Raw genomic sequence first — 14130 nt, forward strand, 5'->3', positions numbered from 1 at the left:
GCCAAGCTAATGGAAGGTCTGGGACGCAGTCCAAGTGTGTTTGGCCTCGTAGATACCTGGGCTATAATTACTGTGTCAACCCCTAGGAGGACTTGGAAGGGATGGATCACATGGTGGGCCTGCCCTACCTATGGAAGATTAGATTGCGTTTAAAGGCAGTGAGAAGCTGTGCTTGCATGGGAAGGACAAGTGCAAGCCTCCTTGCACACACACAGGACTAGGACTCTTAGCTTCTCCATGGCCATGCCCAATAGCTTCCTGCCTGGGAGCATGAACCAATAACACAGAATTGAGCGTCCTGACCTCCACTTCACAGAACTCAGCCCCCAAGTCAGAAAAAGACCCATTTGTCTGTTGGACAATGTGTCTTTCTGGATCTGTGTGGAAAGAACCCTAAGGCCCCTTCCAGACCCCTTGCCCAATAATAGAGTGTAGGTTCCCAACTGGGGAGGGATTCCCTCTCTCTCCTCTTAGCTGGGAGCCTGGGACCTTCCCAATCCTTGGTGTGCATGGGGTGTGATATCTGTGGGCCTCAGTCTACAGGACTGGGTGGGGTGAGGTCTGTCAGGGGCCCTGCAATGCCTTTAAATGAATAGTAGGGTGCTGGGCAGAGGCTTGTGCCCTGAGCAAACCTAGGTGCCAAGTCTCACTCAACATCTGTGCCTCAGCCCTAGACAGCAGGCGGTGCTGGGATCTCATGCAGCCTCCGTGTCTCAGGCCCCGCCCACAGGAGCACTGGGGTCTCTTTTTCAGAAATGACCAGCAGCAGCCACTGAGATCTCACTCAGTCTCTTGTCTCAGGCCTGCAGGTACGGCCATGTCCAGCATCTGGAACATCTGCTCTTCTATGGCGCGGATATGAGTGCACAGAACGCCTCGGGGAACACGGCCCTGCATATCTGTGCTCTCTACAATCAGGTCAGTGGCAAGCGCCTCCCTCATCCTAAACCCAGGGTGCACTGGTGGCTGGCTTGGGTGTCTCTGTAACTCTTTCCTGCTGCCTTAGTGGGAACCAGAGACTGGTGAAGCTGTGCATAGCTCCGGGTCACATCCCAGATCTCCAGTCAGCCCTGTGCAGTGCCAATGACCCGGTCTGCTTGTTGTTTGGGAGACACGGGAGGAGCTGGGGCTGCCTGTTTTCTTGGCTGAGTGCCAACTTTGCTTGGTCCAGAAGCTTGGCACTAGGTAACCCCTCCTGTCTTCTTTTCACTTGTGGTTAAATGTGCATAACAAACTCTCTCTCATTAAGTGTATTTGTGGTGCTGCACAGCCATCCCCACTGCCCACCTCCAGAACTTCTCATCCTCCCAGACTGAATCTCTGTCCCCAGGTGAAGCACAATTAATAAAAACTCGGTCAGAAATTGGGGTTCAACCTGAAGATCCAAAAAGCAAAAACATCCAGCCACTGGCTCTTACCTTGACCTCAGTGTGAAAGGCAGGGAATCCTGCCTCTGGGAATCTCAGGAGACTGTGTGTCTGACAGCTATTTCCTCCTATTTACAATCCTCTCTAGGGCTGGGATTTAAGGTGTGCACTACTGTCATTAAAGGCATGTACCGCTCAGTTTCTATAGCAACTAGTGTGGCTACTGGGATTAAAGGTGTGTGTTATCATAATCCGGTCAGTAAGGTTAACTAGTGGGACTGTTTTACTCTCAGATCTTCAGGCAGTTTTTATTTATTAAAATATAGTTGAAATGCCACTACACCCAGGAACTACTGACCCCTGACCCCTCCCCAGCCCCCATTACCTCATTCTGCTTTCTGCTGGGTTTGAGGACTCAAGGGGCCTCCGAAGACTAGGATCCTGCAGGAGCTGGCCTTCCATGCCCAGCCTACTCAGCATCATGTTCTCATGGTCCCTACCTGTGGTGACGAGGGGCAGGTGCTCTTTTCTTCCGATCTTGTTCCCACACCACTGAGGGATGGACACTTTTGCTCACCCTCTCTCCCATGGGTGGACATGTGGCTTGTTCTGCCTTTGGCTGTTGTCATTTGTGTTGCCTTGAACCCAGGTGTGCTGACTCAGGCTCTAAGCCTCAGCTTTCTTTGGCCTCCAGGGGGACAAACTCATAAGCAGAACTCAAGGTTCTGCATCCCTCCCCCCAATCCCCTGTGTCAGACTCTAGCAATGCGTTCTGAAAGCCCCAGAGGCTAAAGGACATGGTCCCTGATCTCTGGGAGAGAGACACCTTTGTGGCTGGGACTTGGATCCTGGACCATGACTACCCTGAGGTAGATGTGGAAGAGAAATTAGAGACTCGTGTCCCATGGGCTGAGGATAGTGTTGCTCGGAGGGTGTGGGCAGACTGCAGGGTCAGCTTCAGCGAGCAGAGAGGGTTGCAGTGTCCTTGGTGTTCAAGGTCAGATTGACATAGCACAACCCCACTGAAGACCCTACTTTCTTCTTTCCCTACTCTGACTTCACAAAACCTGAAGCCTGGGACTGATGACCCATAGACATGACCGAGGCAGCCCAGCAGAGGGACTGGGGAAAGCCTCAAGCCTCTCCCTCTTTTAGGTTGGAAGGATCTCAGTGGCGAGGCTCTGCCGGACAACGCTGGGGTCTAGCCTCTAGGTGCTCTTCCAATCTCACAGCCATAATCCTATCCCATTGCTGGCAGTGACTCTGGATGACAACTCAAGCCGAAACCCACACCCAAGTTTGTTCTAGTTCCTAATGGCTGGTCCCAAGCCCACTCTTCTTCCCACCAGTAACTTTTCTGGGTCCTTCACCCTTGAAAACAACAAACCCTTCAAAACCGTATTCACATGGTCCCTCCCAGTCAGTGCTTCTTTTGACCTTGTTGATTTTGTGGGTGTCTTGCTCTGCAAACCGTGATTAGGCAGGTGGCATTGGTGTTTCAGCTGGAGTGTCTTGCAGTGGTTCTGACTTGCATGCAGAGCTCATTTACAGCGACAGCAACCCCCAGGTCCACTGTGGAGCTTGGCTGGGGGAACCCTTGCTAAGTGCGGGAATACTCAGCCGCCTTAGAAAACACATCATGAGGCTTAGCTGAGTCTAGGAAAACATCTGCACCCACATCTGCTTTGTAATGATTGCCTGTGATGGGAAAACACGGTTTAATTTTGCTCAGTATACTTCAAGCATATTTTAATCACAAAGCATATAGGAAATCACCGTTTTTGTCACTTAAAGTAACTGTGGCCTTTGAAAGGAAGGCTACGGGGAGGCTATTAGGTAGCCTGTGCTCTCAGCTGTATAGGAGATTGGTCCTGATGGGGTCCACTCCACAGACCCTAGAAGCTGTCTCCATCCCCGGGAAGGTCTCCAGATGTCCATGTGTTCCAGGAAAACCTTCCCTCCACCCCGTATACTGTCCGTTGGAATAGAGATAGTTGACTTTCCAGGGGCCATTGGTAAACACCTTCTGCTCTGGCCACCGCCTGGACCCTCCGATCCCACGTCAGCTCAGCAGGCAGAAGCGGGAAGTCATGGGGAGTGATCATACTGCAAGAAAGCCATTTGTTCAGTGGGGGCCGGGTGATCTGGCCATTTATGGAGTAGAAGCTACCCTGTCTTTCTCTCCCACCTCACTAATAGATTTGGCCCTCCTCAGGGCTGGGTGACTGCCACCCTACAGGCCAATGAGCCTGAGCAAGAGTGGGGAAAGCTGTCCCCTCCACAAAGCTGGTCCCTCATCAGGGCAGCCTGCTACTGCCCAACTTCAAACAGTATGCCTGTTCTCTGCATTCTGGGACAGATTCATCTAAGATGACTGGATATTAGCTGCCTGCCCTGTGTCACCTCCAGGGATGCTGTATTGTTCATAGGCTCTGGAGTGGCTGGCCACATAGCCCCTGACACCATGACAAGCTGGGATGTCAGCGAGTGTACCAGAATCTGTCCTCCCCTGGATGGTAGGGGTCTTCTGTCTCTGCCTCAGCCCTTTCCCAGCCTGTAATCGTGTGTGAATTGTGAGTGGAGCTGGCTCAGCACAGCTCCGAGAGTCAGTCTTGCATAGTTTCCCGGAGCTCACAGGAGCTGTCCCGGAAGTGAAGGGTAACCCAGCCTTTGGCACTAAACACATATAGTCTTCAGTCTGTCCCCTCTGTATCACCAATTTGCTGACATCTGTGCCCATGACCCCTATCTATAGACCTGTGGTCTATGTGGATGCACAGGCTTGGTTATGGATGGCAGACCACACCAGCAACATTATATAGGAAGTGGGGTCAGACCTGATGCTGAGGATGTGCCCTGGGGAGGGACAGAATTTAGAAGGGCAGGATTCGGGGCAAGGAGAGAAATGGCCTCAGGAACATAGGGCAGTGACAAGGAGGCCTTCCCACTGGGCTCTGTTGAGTGTAAACTGGGACCTGGTTGTGCAGCTGGGCAACCCATATTTTCCTTGAATCCAGGATTGCTAAGAGGCTGAAGTAGAAACCAAACATCTCTGATACCTAGCATGGGGGGAGGGCTCAGCAATTCGAGGCTGTAGTAATGATGTTGAAGGTAATGATGGAGGTGCAGTGATGGTGATCAAGATGTCGAAGATGGTGTTCACGGAGGTGATGCTGGTGATTATGAGGTGATGGTGGGGATGGTGATTATGGTGATGGAGGTGCTGTTATGGTGAAGATAGAGGGAATGATGATGAGGATGGTGATGTTGATAGTGATGGTGGTGATATAAAGCTTGGTGGTGATGATGGTGGTGGTGGTAGTGGTGCTTCTGATACCGATTGATAATTAGCTGCTCCTTAGATCTAGAAGCCCCAGGTATGTAGAATGCGATGCATGCTTTATCAATTTCATCAGGACACTTCTAATAAAAACACACTGTGATCAGAATATTCTTTCCTCTCATGCAATCAACTAATTAGGGCTTTGATTGTAAGCAGCAAATTGATTCTAATCTTTGGGCTCTCGCGCCTCATGCTGGCTTCCCAAGAGCTCCAGAGGGAGAAAGCAACACCCTGAATAATGAGGGATCAGAGGAAGCTTAAATACCAAAGGTTTCTAGAGCAGCCTAGCTTGTCTGGAAGATAAACACACACACACCCCACAAGCACACATGCATACTCACACAAGCACACACACACACACACTCATGCACATGCATGCACACACACACAAAAGCACACATGCACACACGTAACACACATGCACACAAGCACACACGCATACATATGAAGTATGGCTTTTGTATCTATGTGAAGGGAAGCGTTTTCAATGTGTATCTCTGTGCCTTGCTGGTTTCTCATGGGATATGTGCCCGATGGCCATCATTCCCATAGGCATAATGGCTATTGGTCTCTTAGAATGGACTGCTGTCTGGTGATGAAATGAAGCACTTTGATCAAAAGCAACTAGGAGAGGAATGGGTTTATTTGGCTTACACTTCTAGAACACAGTTTATCACTGAGGAAAGTCAAGGCAGGAACTTGAAGCAGAAACTATATAGGAATGTTGCTTGCTGGCTCACTCAGGTTCATCCTTAGCTACCTTTCTTCTTTTTAAAGAAATTATTTATTTATTATGCATACAGTGTTCTGCTAACATATACATGCCAAAAGACATCAGACTTCATAATAGATGGTTGTGAGCCACCATGTGGTTGCTGGGAATTGAACACAGGACCTCTGGAAGAGCAGCCAGTGCTCTTAACCTCTGAGTCATCTCTCCAGCCTTAGCTACCTTTCTTATGGCCTAGGACCACTTGCCTAGGGAATAGTGCTGCCCACAGTGGGCTGATCCCTCCTATATTAATTAACAATCAAGACAATCACCGACAGACATTCCCACAGACCGATCTGATCTGGGCACTCATTCACCTGAGACTTCCTTCTCAGCTGACTCCATGCTGTGTCAAGTTGACAGGTAGAGCCAACTAGGACAGATGATACTGTACAGTCTTTCCTCAGAGAGCCTGTGCATACCACTGACTGGTGTTTCCTCCATACTGGTCAGCAGATCCAGGTTAGGAAGTGCTATAGCTAGGCTTCCATTCCACCCGCCGCAGCCTTTGTGGGCTGGATGGAGCTCAGTGGGTACAGGTTAAGCATATGAAGTAGCCTCGTCCTTTTCGAGGGGTACACTATTAAGATTGCAAACATACCTTCTGTCTTTGCCCTTTATGTACCAGCCTTTTCCTGAGTGAGTTCATCTTTGGTCCATGGTTGCCACCACAGGTTATGTTCAAGGATAACTTGACCTGGAACTGAGGTCCTGCCTCGTGTCTGAACAACAAATGACTCGTGTCTGTGACATTCTCGTGGTGGTGCCTCACGTAGCTGTGCTGTAGATGTGAAGTCCTGGATTGGTCTTGGTGGCAGTGCTGACCCTTCTGGACAAACATGGACTGCAACTCTGACTTTGTCCTTTTCCACTGCTTGCCAGGCCCAATAGAAACACACTATTTCCAAGCTCACTGGTGGTATATGCCCCAGCTCATCCCTTACCCATGCCCATGCAAGCTGCTTTGATGGCCATATCCTCCCTGACATGGTCCATTTCTTCCAGACAGGCCCTATCCGTGTGGCACTTCCAACTCTTCTTCCCAGTGGCACTTCTTTTTTTTTTTTTTTTTTCTCATGGTTTATTTTTTTTTATATTTAAAAATTTCCATCTCCTTCCCTCCTCCTCCCCCCTCCCTCCCCTCCTTCTCCCCTTTCTCTCCCCTCCTTCTCCCCCTTCCCTCCCCTCCCCTCCACCCATACCTCCCCTCCCTCCCTCTCAAGGCCAAGGAGCCATCAGGGTTCCCCACTCTATGCTAAGACCAAGGTCCTCCCAACTCCCCCCAGGTCCAGGAAGGTGATCGACCAAGCTGAGAAGGCTCCCACAGAGCCCGTCCATGAAGAACAATCAGAGCCCAGAGCCATTGTCCTTTGCTTCTCAGTCAGCCCCCGCTGTTGGCCACACTCAGAGAGACGGGTTTGGTCGCATGCACACTTCCGGTACCTAGATTCTGTCCTTTAGTGACATCAGCTTTGCCTATCCACAGACTTTGGTGCCTTCTAGAATGTCAGTATCCCCCAGTATCTCACAGTGATGAACCCTGCTCACCTGATGCTCCCACCTAGTGGCCTCTTAGGAGACCCCGTCCCTGTGATCCCTCCCTGCTCTGTAACTGATGTCCTTTTCTGTGGAACTCGAGTCTGAGCTTCAGGTGACACCCATTCTGCTTGTCCAGGTCTGTCCTCTGTTGGTCCATCTCCACCTGCCCCATCACCCATCCTTGCCAAGGCCTGTGATGCCCCTCCCAGGACCACAGTATTCATGGCTCAAGCCCAGCTGTCACTGTATATTTGGGTCTCTACTGAAAAATTCTGAGACCTGCCCTACAGTACTATCCCATGAGTCCCTTGCACCTAGCTGCTTCTATGATGTCTCTGCATTTGTCTGTCTGTGGGGATTCTGCCACCTGCGACCACAGCTTCTCTTCTTGTCACATCAGGGCTCAACCTATTGACCACCTGCCTCATCTTCATCAGACACACCCTGTCCTCCTTTGAAGGCTACACACAAAGACCTTCAGAAGAGCCCAGCCTGAGCTGGCTACTGCTTGTGTTCCCGCCCCCCCACTTCCCTGCCACCACCTGTCCCAAGCTCACATGAACCATGACCTTCTGCTTTGTCCCCAGGGACTGGCATGGCCATTGACTTGCCTACTTCCTACATGCATGGATGACTGTGATCTCTCAGTCTGTCCCTTCACCTGCAAAATAGACAGGATAATGGCACCCCACAACTCATGGAGCCCGAGACTCGGGGCCCATGGCTAAGTGCAGGGTGGTCCTTAGAAAGACTGCCCTCAGGGAAGCCACATTTTTTTAAGTGTCGCTGAAAATTTGCAGGAAGAGAAAAACTGGCAGTAAAATGGTCCTTAGACGATGAATATAAATTGCTTATGTATTCATACTTCATTGATTTTTTTTTTGAGGATGGAAACCTGCCAGGTAAGATTCAAGCCATCCAAGAGAGTGCAGGGGAATGGTTAAGCTCTGCATCAATGCCTTCGGGCTGCCCGCCTCACCCTTCTGAAGCTTCAGATTACCCTGGTTTCTCACCTAACCCTTTGTTTCCAAGTTCTTCTTAATTCAAGCAAAGGCATTCTCACACACTAGTACTTCCTTCTTGTGACCTCTTGTTACTCCAGTGGAGTGCTGCACCAGGCAAGTGAGGTGGGGTAGTGAGGGATAGAACACATGCTTGCACAGGTCTGCACACACACACACACACACACACACACACACACACACACACACACGTTGAAGCATAACTGTTAGTAAGATTCAGATACCTCTGGCCCTTCAGTTCTGAAGAATGACTGAACTGTTAACTAAGAATTTAGGGGAGTTCTGCCAGGGTGGCCCTATGAAATCAGAGAAATCATGGTCCTCTCTTGGGGTTCTTAGTTTCATTAATAAAGGAATGTAACAGCAGACTTAAATTGAAGCTTTTTATTAGAATTTTGAAGAATATCTCCAGGGCTGCCTAAGGGAGAATGGAGAGATGGGAAAACCCGTGCATGGAGGTTAGACCTGGAGGACAAGCAGCTGCATGATGGGGACCAGGCTTTAGAGAAAAAATAAGAAAGCCCAGCATACCAAAAGAAAGCATACTCAGACTCTGGCCAACATCCAAAATAAAGAAACAGAAAAGAGGAAAGGCTTTTGAGTCCTGAATCAGAAAGGAGATCAGAGTCAACTGAACCACGTGGAGGATCATAGGGCCTCTGCTAGGCAGAGGGAATTCTGGGAAGGAAAATTACAGTATCTCATTAAAGGGATAATTATTCCTTCCATCTCTTTGGCATGGCTTAAAGTAAACCCACCTTCATAGAGGTGATCTCTCCTTCCTAGTGGTCATTCCTTCTTCCTAAGGCTGGTCCCTCCTCCCTAGGGGTGTCTCCTCCTTCCTAGGGGTGTCTCCTCCTTCCTAGGGGTTGTCCCTTAGCCAGACCACTGACCTGCCCAGCGGGACTGGTCGGTCTCCACTCAAGCCAGAGCAGCTGTATTAGAACGGCCTTGGCAGCCTGGCTATCATCAGAAGGATGGGTCATCCTTTTGGGGTTGGTTCATACGGGCTCTGGAACAGCCCCTTTGTGGGTGAGAGTAGAAAGGGCTTCTGGGCTTCTTCTCAGGTCCCCCACCTGGGTGGCTGTGGATGACAGGACCAGAGGAGGCTTTATTCCTAGCTTTTTGTAGGAATGTCCTTGAGAGTTAAGGCACCTTTGAAAGGACTGCGAGAGCCAGGAGGGGTTGCCCAGGAGCTGCCGGGGGTTATAAGCAGCCGTGTGGGTTCTGGGAAGCAGTCTTGGGTCCTCTGCAAGAGCAGCACCCACTCTTAACCTCTGAGCCATCTCTCCAGTCCCAGCACCTGACATTTTCACACGGGTTCAGGGGCTCAAACTCGGGTCCTCACACGTGCATGGCAATCACTTTACCGACTGTACCACCCCCAGCAGCCATGGCTTGATAAAGTTCATGTCACCAGCTCACAAGCGACTTCCACTTTTCCGTTTGCAGGACAGCTGTGCCAGAGTGCTGCTGTTTCGGGGTGGAAACAAGGAATTGAAAAACTACAACAGCCAGACGCCATTTCAGGTAAAAAGAGCCTCCGACTCCACCGTGGCAGGCTGTCGCTCTAAGGTGGCATAGGGCCAGTGACTGTGGCCACAGTACCTCCTGCGGGAGGATGCGCTGCATGGTTCTGTTTGTCCGTCCACGCAGCCTGCTTCCCTTAGATTGAAAAGTGGGAATGATGCCGAGACTCATCTCTGTAGAAAGCTCTAGAAAGGCAATGAAGTAAGGCCATTTTCAGTTCTGTAGCCATTGGAAAGTGCTGAGTAAATCGTCTGTCTCCAGGAGTGCAAACTTGATGGGCAGGGGTTTGTTGCTTTCTGTGTTCTCCCCTCTACCATCCCAGCGGGGAGGGCGAACAGCCTCCACTGGGTCTTGCCTGGCACATGACCTTCTGGGAACAGACAACTCAGTTCATAATCGTTAATGAATTAGGAAAAATGCATAGGACACCAAAGTTAACATCTTAACCGTTTAAAAAGGTTTGACAAAACCAATTTGATGGCATTAAGAGCTTTCAGAATGTCACTCAGCACTTACTGCCCTCTGAAGGAGGTCCTGATCCCACTAAAGTGTCACTTCCGGCCCTCCCCCACCACGTAGACAGCTGCTCATCTACTTTCTGCCTCAGCGGAACCTTCTCTTCTGGTCAGTTCGTACAAAGGGAACACGTGAGGCATGACGCTGTAGGCTTGACTTCCAGTGAGGGATCAGCCCTCCATTTGATGTTCAGCCTGGACAACCCACATCTCCTAACACACCCCACTGTAGAGCGGCATGTTTCCCATGGAGCTTCAGGCCAGGTTCCCACGTTGAGAGATGCAGAAACGGAGAGATGAAGGGTTTTTCTTGTCGTACAGAATCAGAGGGTAAAGCCCTTTGTTGGTGACCAGGAACCCTGTAATCCGTGTACTTACCGTGTTCTAAAGCAACTGCTCAGCCTAGACACTGGCCAGTGATGATTGTTACTTGGCACTGAACTGATGTCATGGTCCTAGAGGCTGTGGTTCGCTGGAAAGCGAATAAATTCTTCAGGGCTATTCTGGGCCCCCTTTCTCCAGGGGTTTGGAATGTCCTTCCTTGCTAGGGGTTCCAGGGTGCCCTGTGCCATTGGTATCATGTATATTTGTTTTGTTTTAAGATTAAGGTCACTTTGTCTTCTCTAGGGACTTTCTTCTTCATGAGGTCATAAGCAAGGTCCTGGGAGGCCCCACTGTAGTATCATACACGGTATGAGCTGGCCTTGGGAATGTCCACAAGGAAACCTGGACACACGTGCCCGTGCATGGCTGTTCTTAGGGAGTTTCCATGTAAATCTAGACAGGAGTCTTCTTAGCCTGTCCTCACTAGAAGCTGTGGCCCAGTGTCCTCTTTCCTGTCTTCTTAGAGGTGGCCATGGCAAAGCTGACTACATTGTGGACGAGTGTGATCAGTCCAGCCTTTAGCACTGTCCCCAGGCCTAAAGGGAAAGGCTGGAAACCCCAGCTCTGATTTGCTGGTGTCCCTGCATCAGCCTCAACCTGAGGGAGACTGTGAGCTAAGTTGGTCCTGTCTCATTCTTATGTTTCTGCCTAGAGAATCCCAAGGGGTATTAAGAGCTCTGCTCTATAAATGAAGGTAAAGGCTGAATATGTGGTGTGTGTGTGTGTGTGTGTGTGTGTGTGTATGTGTGTGTGTGCATATTCAAGAGCAGGTTCATGTGTGCATAGGTGCACATGCACGTGGTCATTCCTCAGTACATACTGTCTGCCCTGAGCCCTGATTGGCTCTCTCACTTGGTCTTGAATTTATAAATTAGTCTGGAATGGCAGGCCACAGAACCCCAGGGTTCTGTGGCCACCACACCCCCACTTTTTTAAAAAATGAGATCTGGAGATCAAACTCAGTTCTTCATGTTGGAGCCATCATCTCCCAAGTCCCTAAATATGTATCTCTTGTCCATCACAACAGTACAGGGGCTGGAGTCAGGCAAGAACCTGGCAGTCTGGGGGAAAGTATTGTCAGCCATACTGGCTAGAATCCTGTTGTTCTCGCCAAGGGCATGTGGCTGGGGAAGCCACTCATTTCTCTGTCTCTGCTCTCCAAAATTCTGCAAGTCTTATTTGGAATTCAGGCTCTGTGTTCCCATAGAAACAGGGGAGTTGAAGTTGTATTTCTAGACGAGGGACAGGAGCCTGAACTACCCGAAATGTGACTGGCAGACGATACATATTTATGATGGAAAGTAGTCAGAGTTGAATCTGCCATCTCGGCCAGGCCAATTCGCACCACACTTGAATGACAGCCACTTGCAGGTGATGCTGCTTGCAGGTGCTGGGGGAGACGACGTCAGCCAGGCCACACCCTGCTCCCACCAAGAGCACATAAGGTGGACAGATCGCCAACAAGTAAGCAGACATGTACTATAATATGTCAGGTCTGCTAGACAGCAAGAGAGGCAAAGCATGGTGGGAGAGCAGAATGAATGGAGGCCGGTACCCCAGATGGCCTTCGTGACACCAGAGCAGAGGCCAGGAGAAAGGGGCAGGTCTCCGACAGAAGGAGGGCTGGAGCTGGTGGCTTGTGCAAAGGTCCTGGGGTCAGCCTGTACCTGATTTTGGAGCAGCAAGGCTGGTCAGCCAGGGAGGGTGCAGAGCTGGGCACCAGCGGTTGGAAATGAGCAGGACTATAAGGCTTTGCAAGGGCTTTGGATCTGATTCTGTGTGCGTGGTCAGCAGAGCAGGATGAGAATCAGTCATTCATTGTGAGAGCCAGTCACCACACCACATGATTGACAGTGTGGGTGAGATCTTAGAGCACGAATGAGTTGTCTGGGCTCCGAGACACATCATAGATCCCGCTGTCAATGTATGGGACAGTGGAATTGGAATTTTAAGAAATGAGAATCCAGACCTGAGTCCCATTACCTTGTATCCCGAGTGCTCGGTGGAGCTGGGAGTCATTCATTCACAAAGTTGGTCCCTGTGCTGCTCAGTAGTGATGGGCGACCTGATAGGATCTAGACTCACACAGTCGACAATTCTCTGGGTACAGATGAGGGAGTATCTAGACTGGGTTAACTGGGGTGGGAAGATTCCTGAATGTGGGGGGGGGGCACCATCCCATCATCTGGGGTTCTAGACTGAAGGAAAGGAGAAAGTGAGTTGAATGCCTCTGCTTCCTGACTGCAGACACAATGTATCCAGACACCCCACACTCCTGCCCGCCATGCCTTCCCTGCCATGATACACTGCTCCCTCAAACTGAACCAGAATAAACCTCCCTCCTTTGGATTGTCACCGTGATGAGACAAGTAACTAAACTACTACATTTGTACTCCCAGATGTCCCCCTCCCAACTCATTCACTTCGCGCCACCCTTGCTTCAGCCACACAAGCCTCTGCCCTTTCCCAAGCACATGAACACATCCATGCTTCAGGACCTACGTGTGAGCTGGCACCTTTGTAACTAGAACCCTCCTGCAAGCGCCCCACCCCAGCAGGAGCACCTGAAGAAGTCCCACGTTGAGAGATAGCCCACACCATACACACAGTTTCCTCTTTCCTTGTGAACACTTCACACTGAAATGGGGACAGATAGCTGAGGATAGCCCACCATCAAAGGGAGAGCAACTCAAGTGAAAGGAAGACTAGACAGTGGAGGTGAAGATGCTGGATGGGGCCTGGAAGGGACCTTCCAAATCGTTCTGACCTGATATCCTCAGTGTGGCAGGAATGGCTATGGCCTCCATAAGAGGTGGCATTCAAGGCTTTGCAGAGGAATGTGAGCAAAGAGACAGCAGCAGCTGGAGGGGAACCAAGGTCAGTGGAAAGCTGACTGAGGACTAACCATGTTCTGTTGACAGAGGTTTCTGTCCCACCCGGTCCTGCAGCTGGTTAGTCCCAAAGAAACACAGAGGCCTACATTAATGATAAACTGGTTGGCCTATTAGCTTAGGCTTTCTTATTAACTAACTCTTACATTTTGAATTAACCCATAATTCTTGTCTGTGTTAGCCATGTGACTTGATACCTTTTATCAGTGAGGCATTTTTCACCTCGCATCCTCTGCATCTGGGTAACAACTGCAGACTGGGACTTTCCTCTTCCCAGAATTCTCCTGTTCTGGTCACCCCGCCTATACTTCCTGCCTGCTACTGACCAATCAGCATTTTATTAAACCAGTACAAGTGACAAATCTTTACAGGGTACAAGACCACTGTACCACAACAGGGCTCAGGGTCTGAATGTGGGTCTCCAGAAGAAGAAAAAACATGCAAAGACCTCAGGACAGTACCTGAGAGGAAGGCCTGAGGCCCACAGCTGGAAGGAACTCAGCACATAGTATAATAGTTGACAGATGTCATAGCAGAGACAAGTATCCCAAGGATCCAGAGCTCTAAGAATAGAAATAAAAATGGCGTCCTAAAGGTTTGCAGGGAAAACCACAGTTTCATAGGAGGGCCAGACACTTGGAGACAGCAGGGAAAACTCATTGCCAAGAGCCATGGACATTCTTCCTGCACCTGCAGGGGTGGGGTGTTCAGTCATGTGATTGGCAAACATGCTCACAAGGACAACCCCTGAGTCTGCTCTAGGACAC

General features: G+C 50.2%; 1 protein-coding gene across 7 annotated transcripts in view; it reads left to right on the forward strand.

Annotated features, from left to right (window-relative positions):
* The window catches only part of Shank2 (SH3 and multiple ankyrin repeat domains 2), a 433832-nt gene that overhangs the window by 100784 nt on the left and 318918 nt on the right, over positions 1–14130 (forward strand). For all 7 annotated transcript variants that reach the window (XM_038318246.1, XM_038318236.1, XM_038318225.1 and 4 more), the window contains exons 9-10: positions 802–918; positions 9496–9573. In XM_038318246.1, coding sequence (XP_038174174.1) covers positions 802–918; positions 9496–9573 — 195 coding nt within the window. The remainder of the gene's footprint in view (positions 1–801; positions 919–9495; positions 9574–14130) is intronic.

The sequence above is a fragment of the Arvicola amphibius genome, chromosome 1 (assembly GCF_903992535.2).
Source record: "Arvicola amphibius chromosome 1, mArvAmp1.2, whole genome shotgun sequence".
Lineage (NCBI taxonomy): Eukaryota > Metazoa > Chordata > Mammalia > Rodentia > Cricetidae > Arvicola > Arvicola amphibius.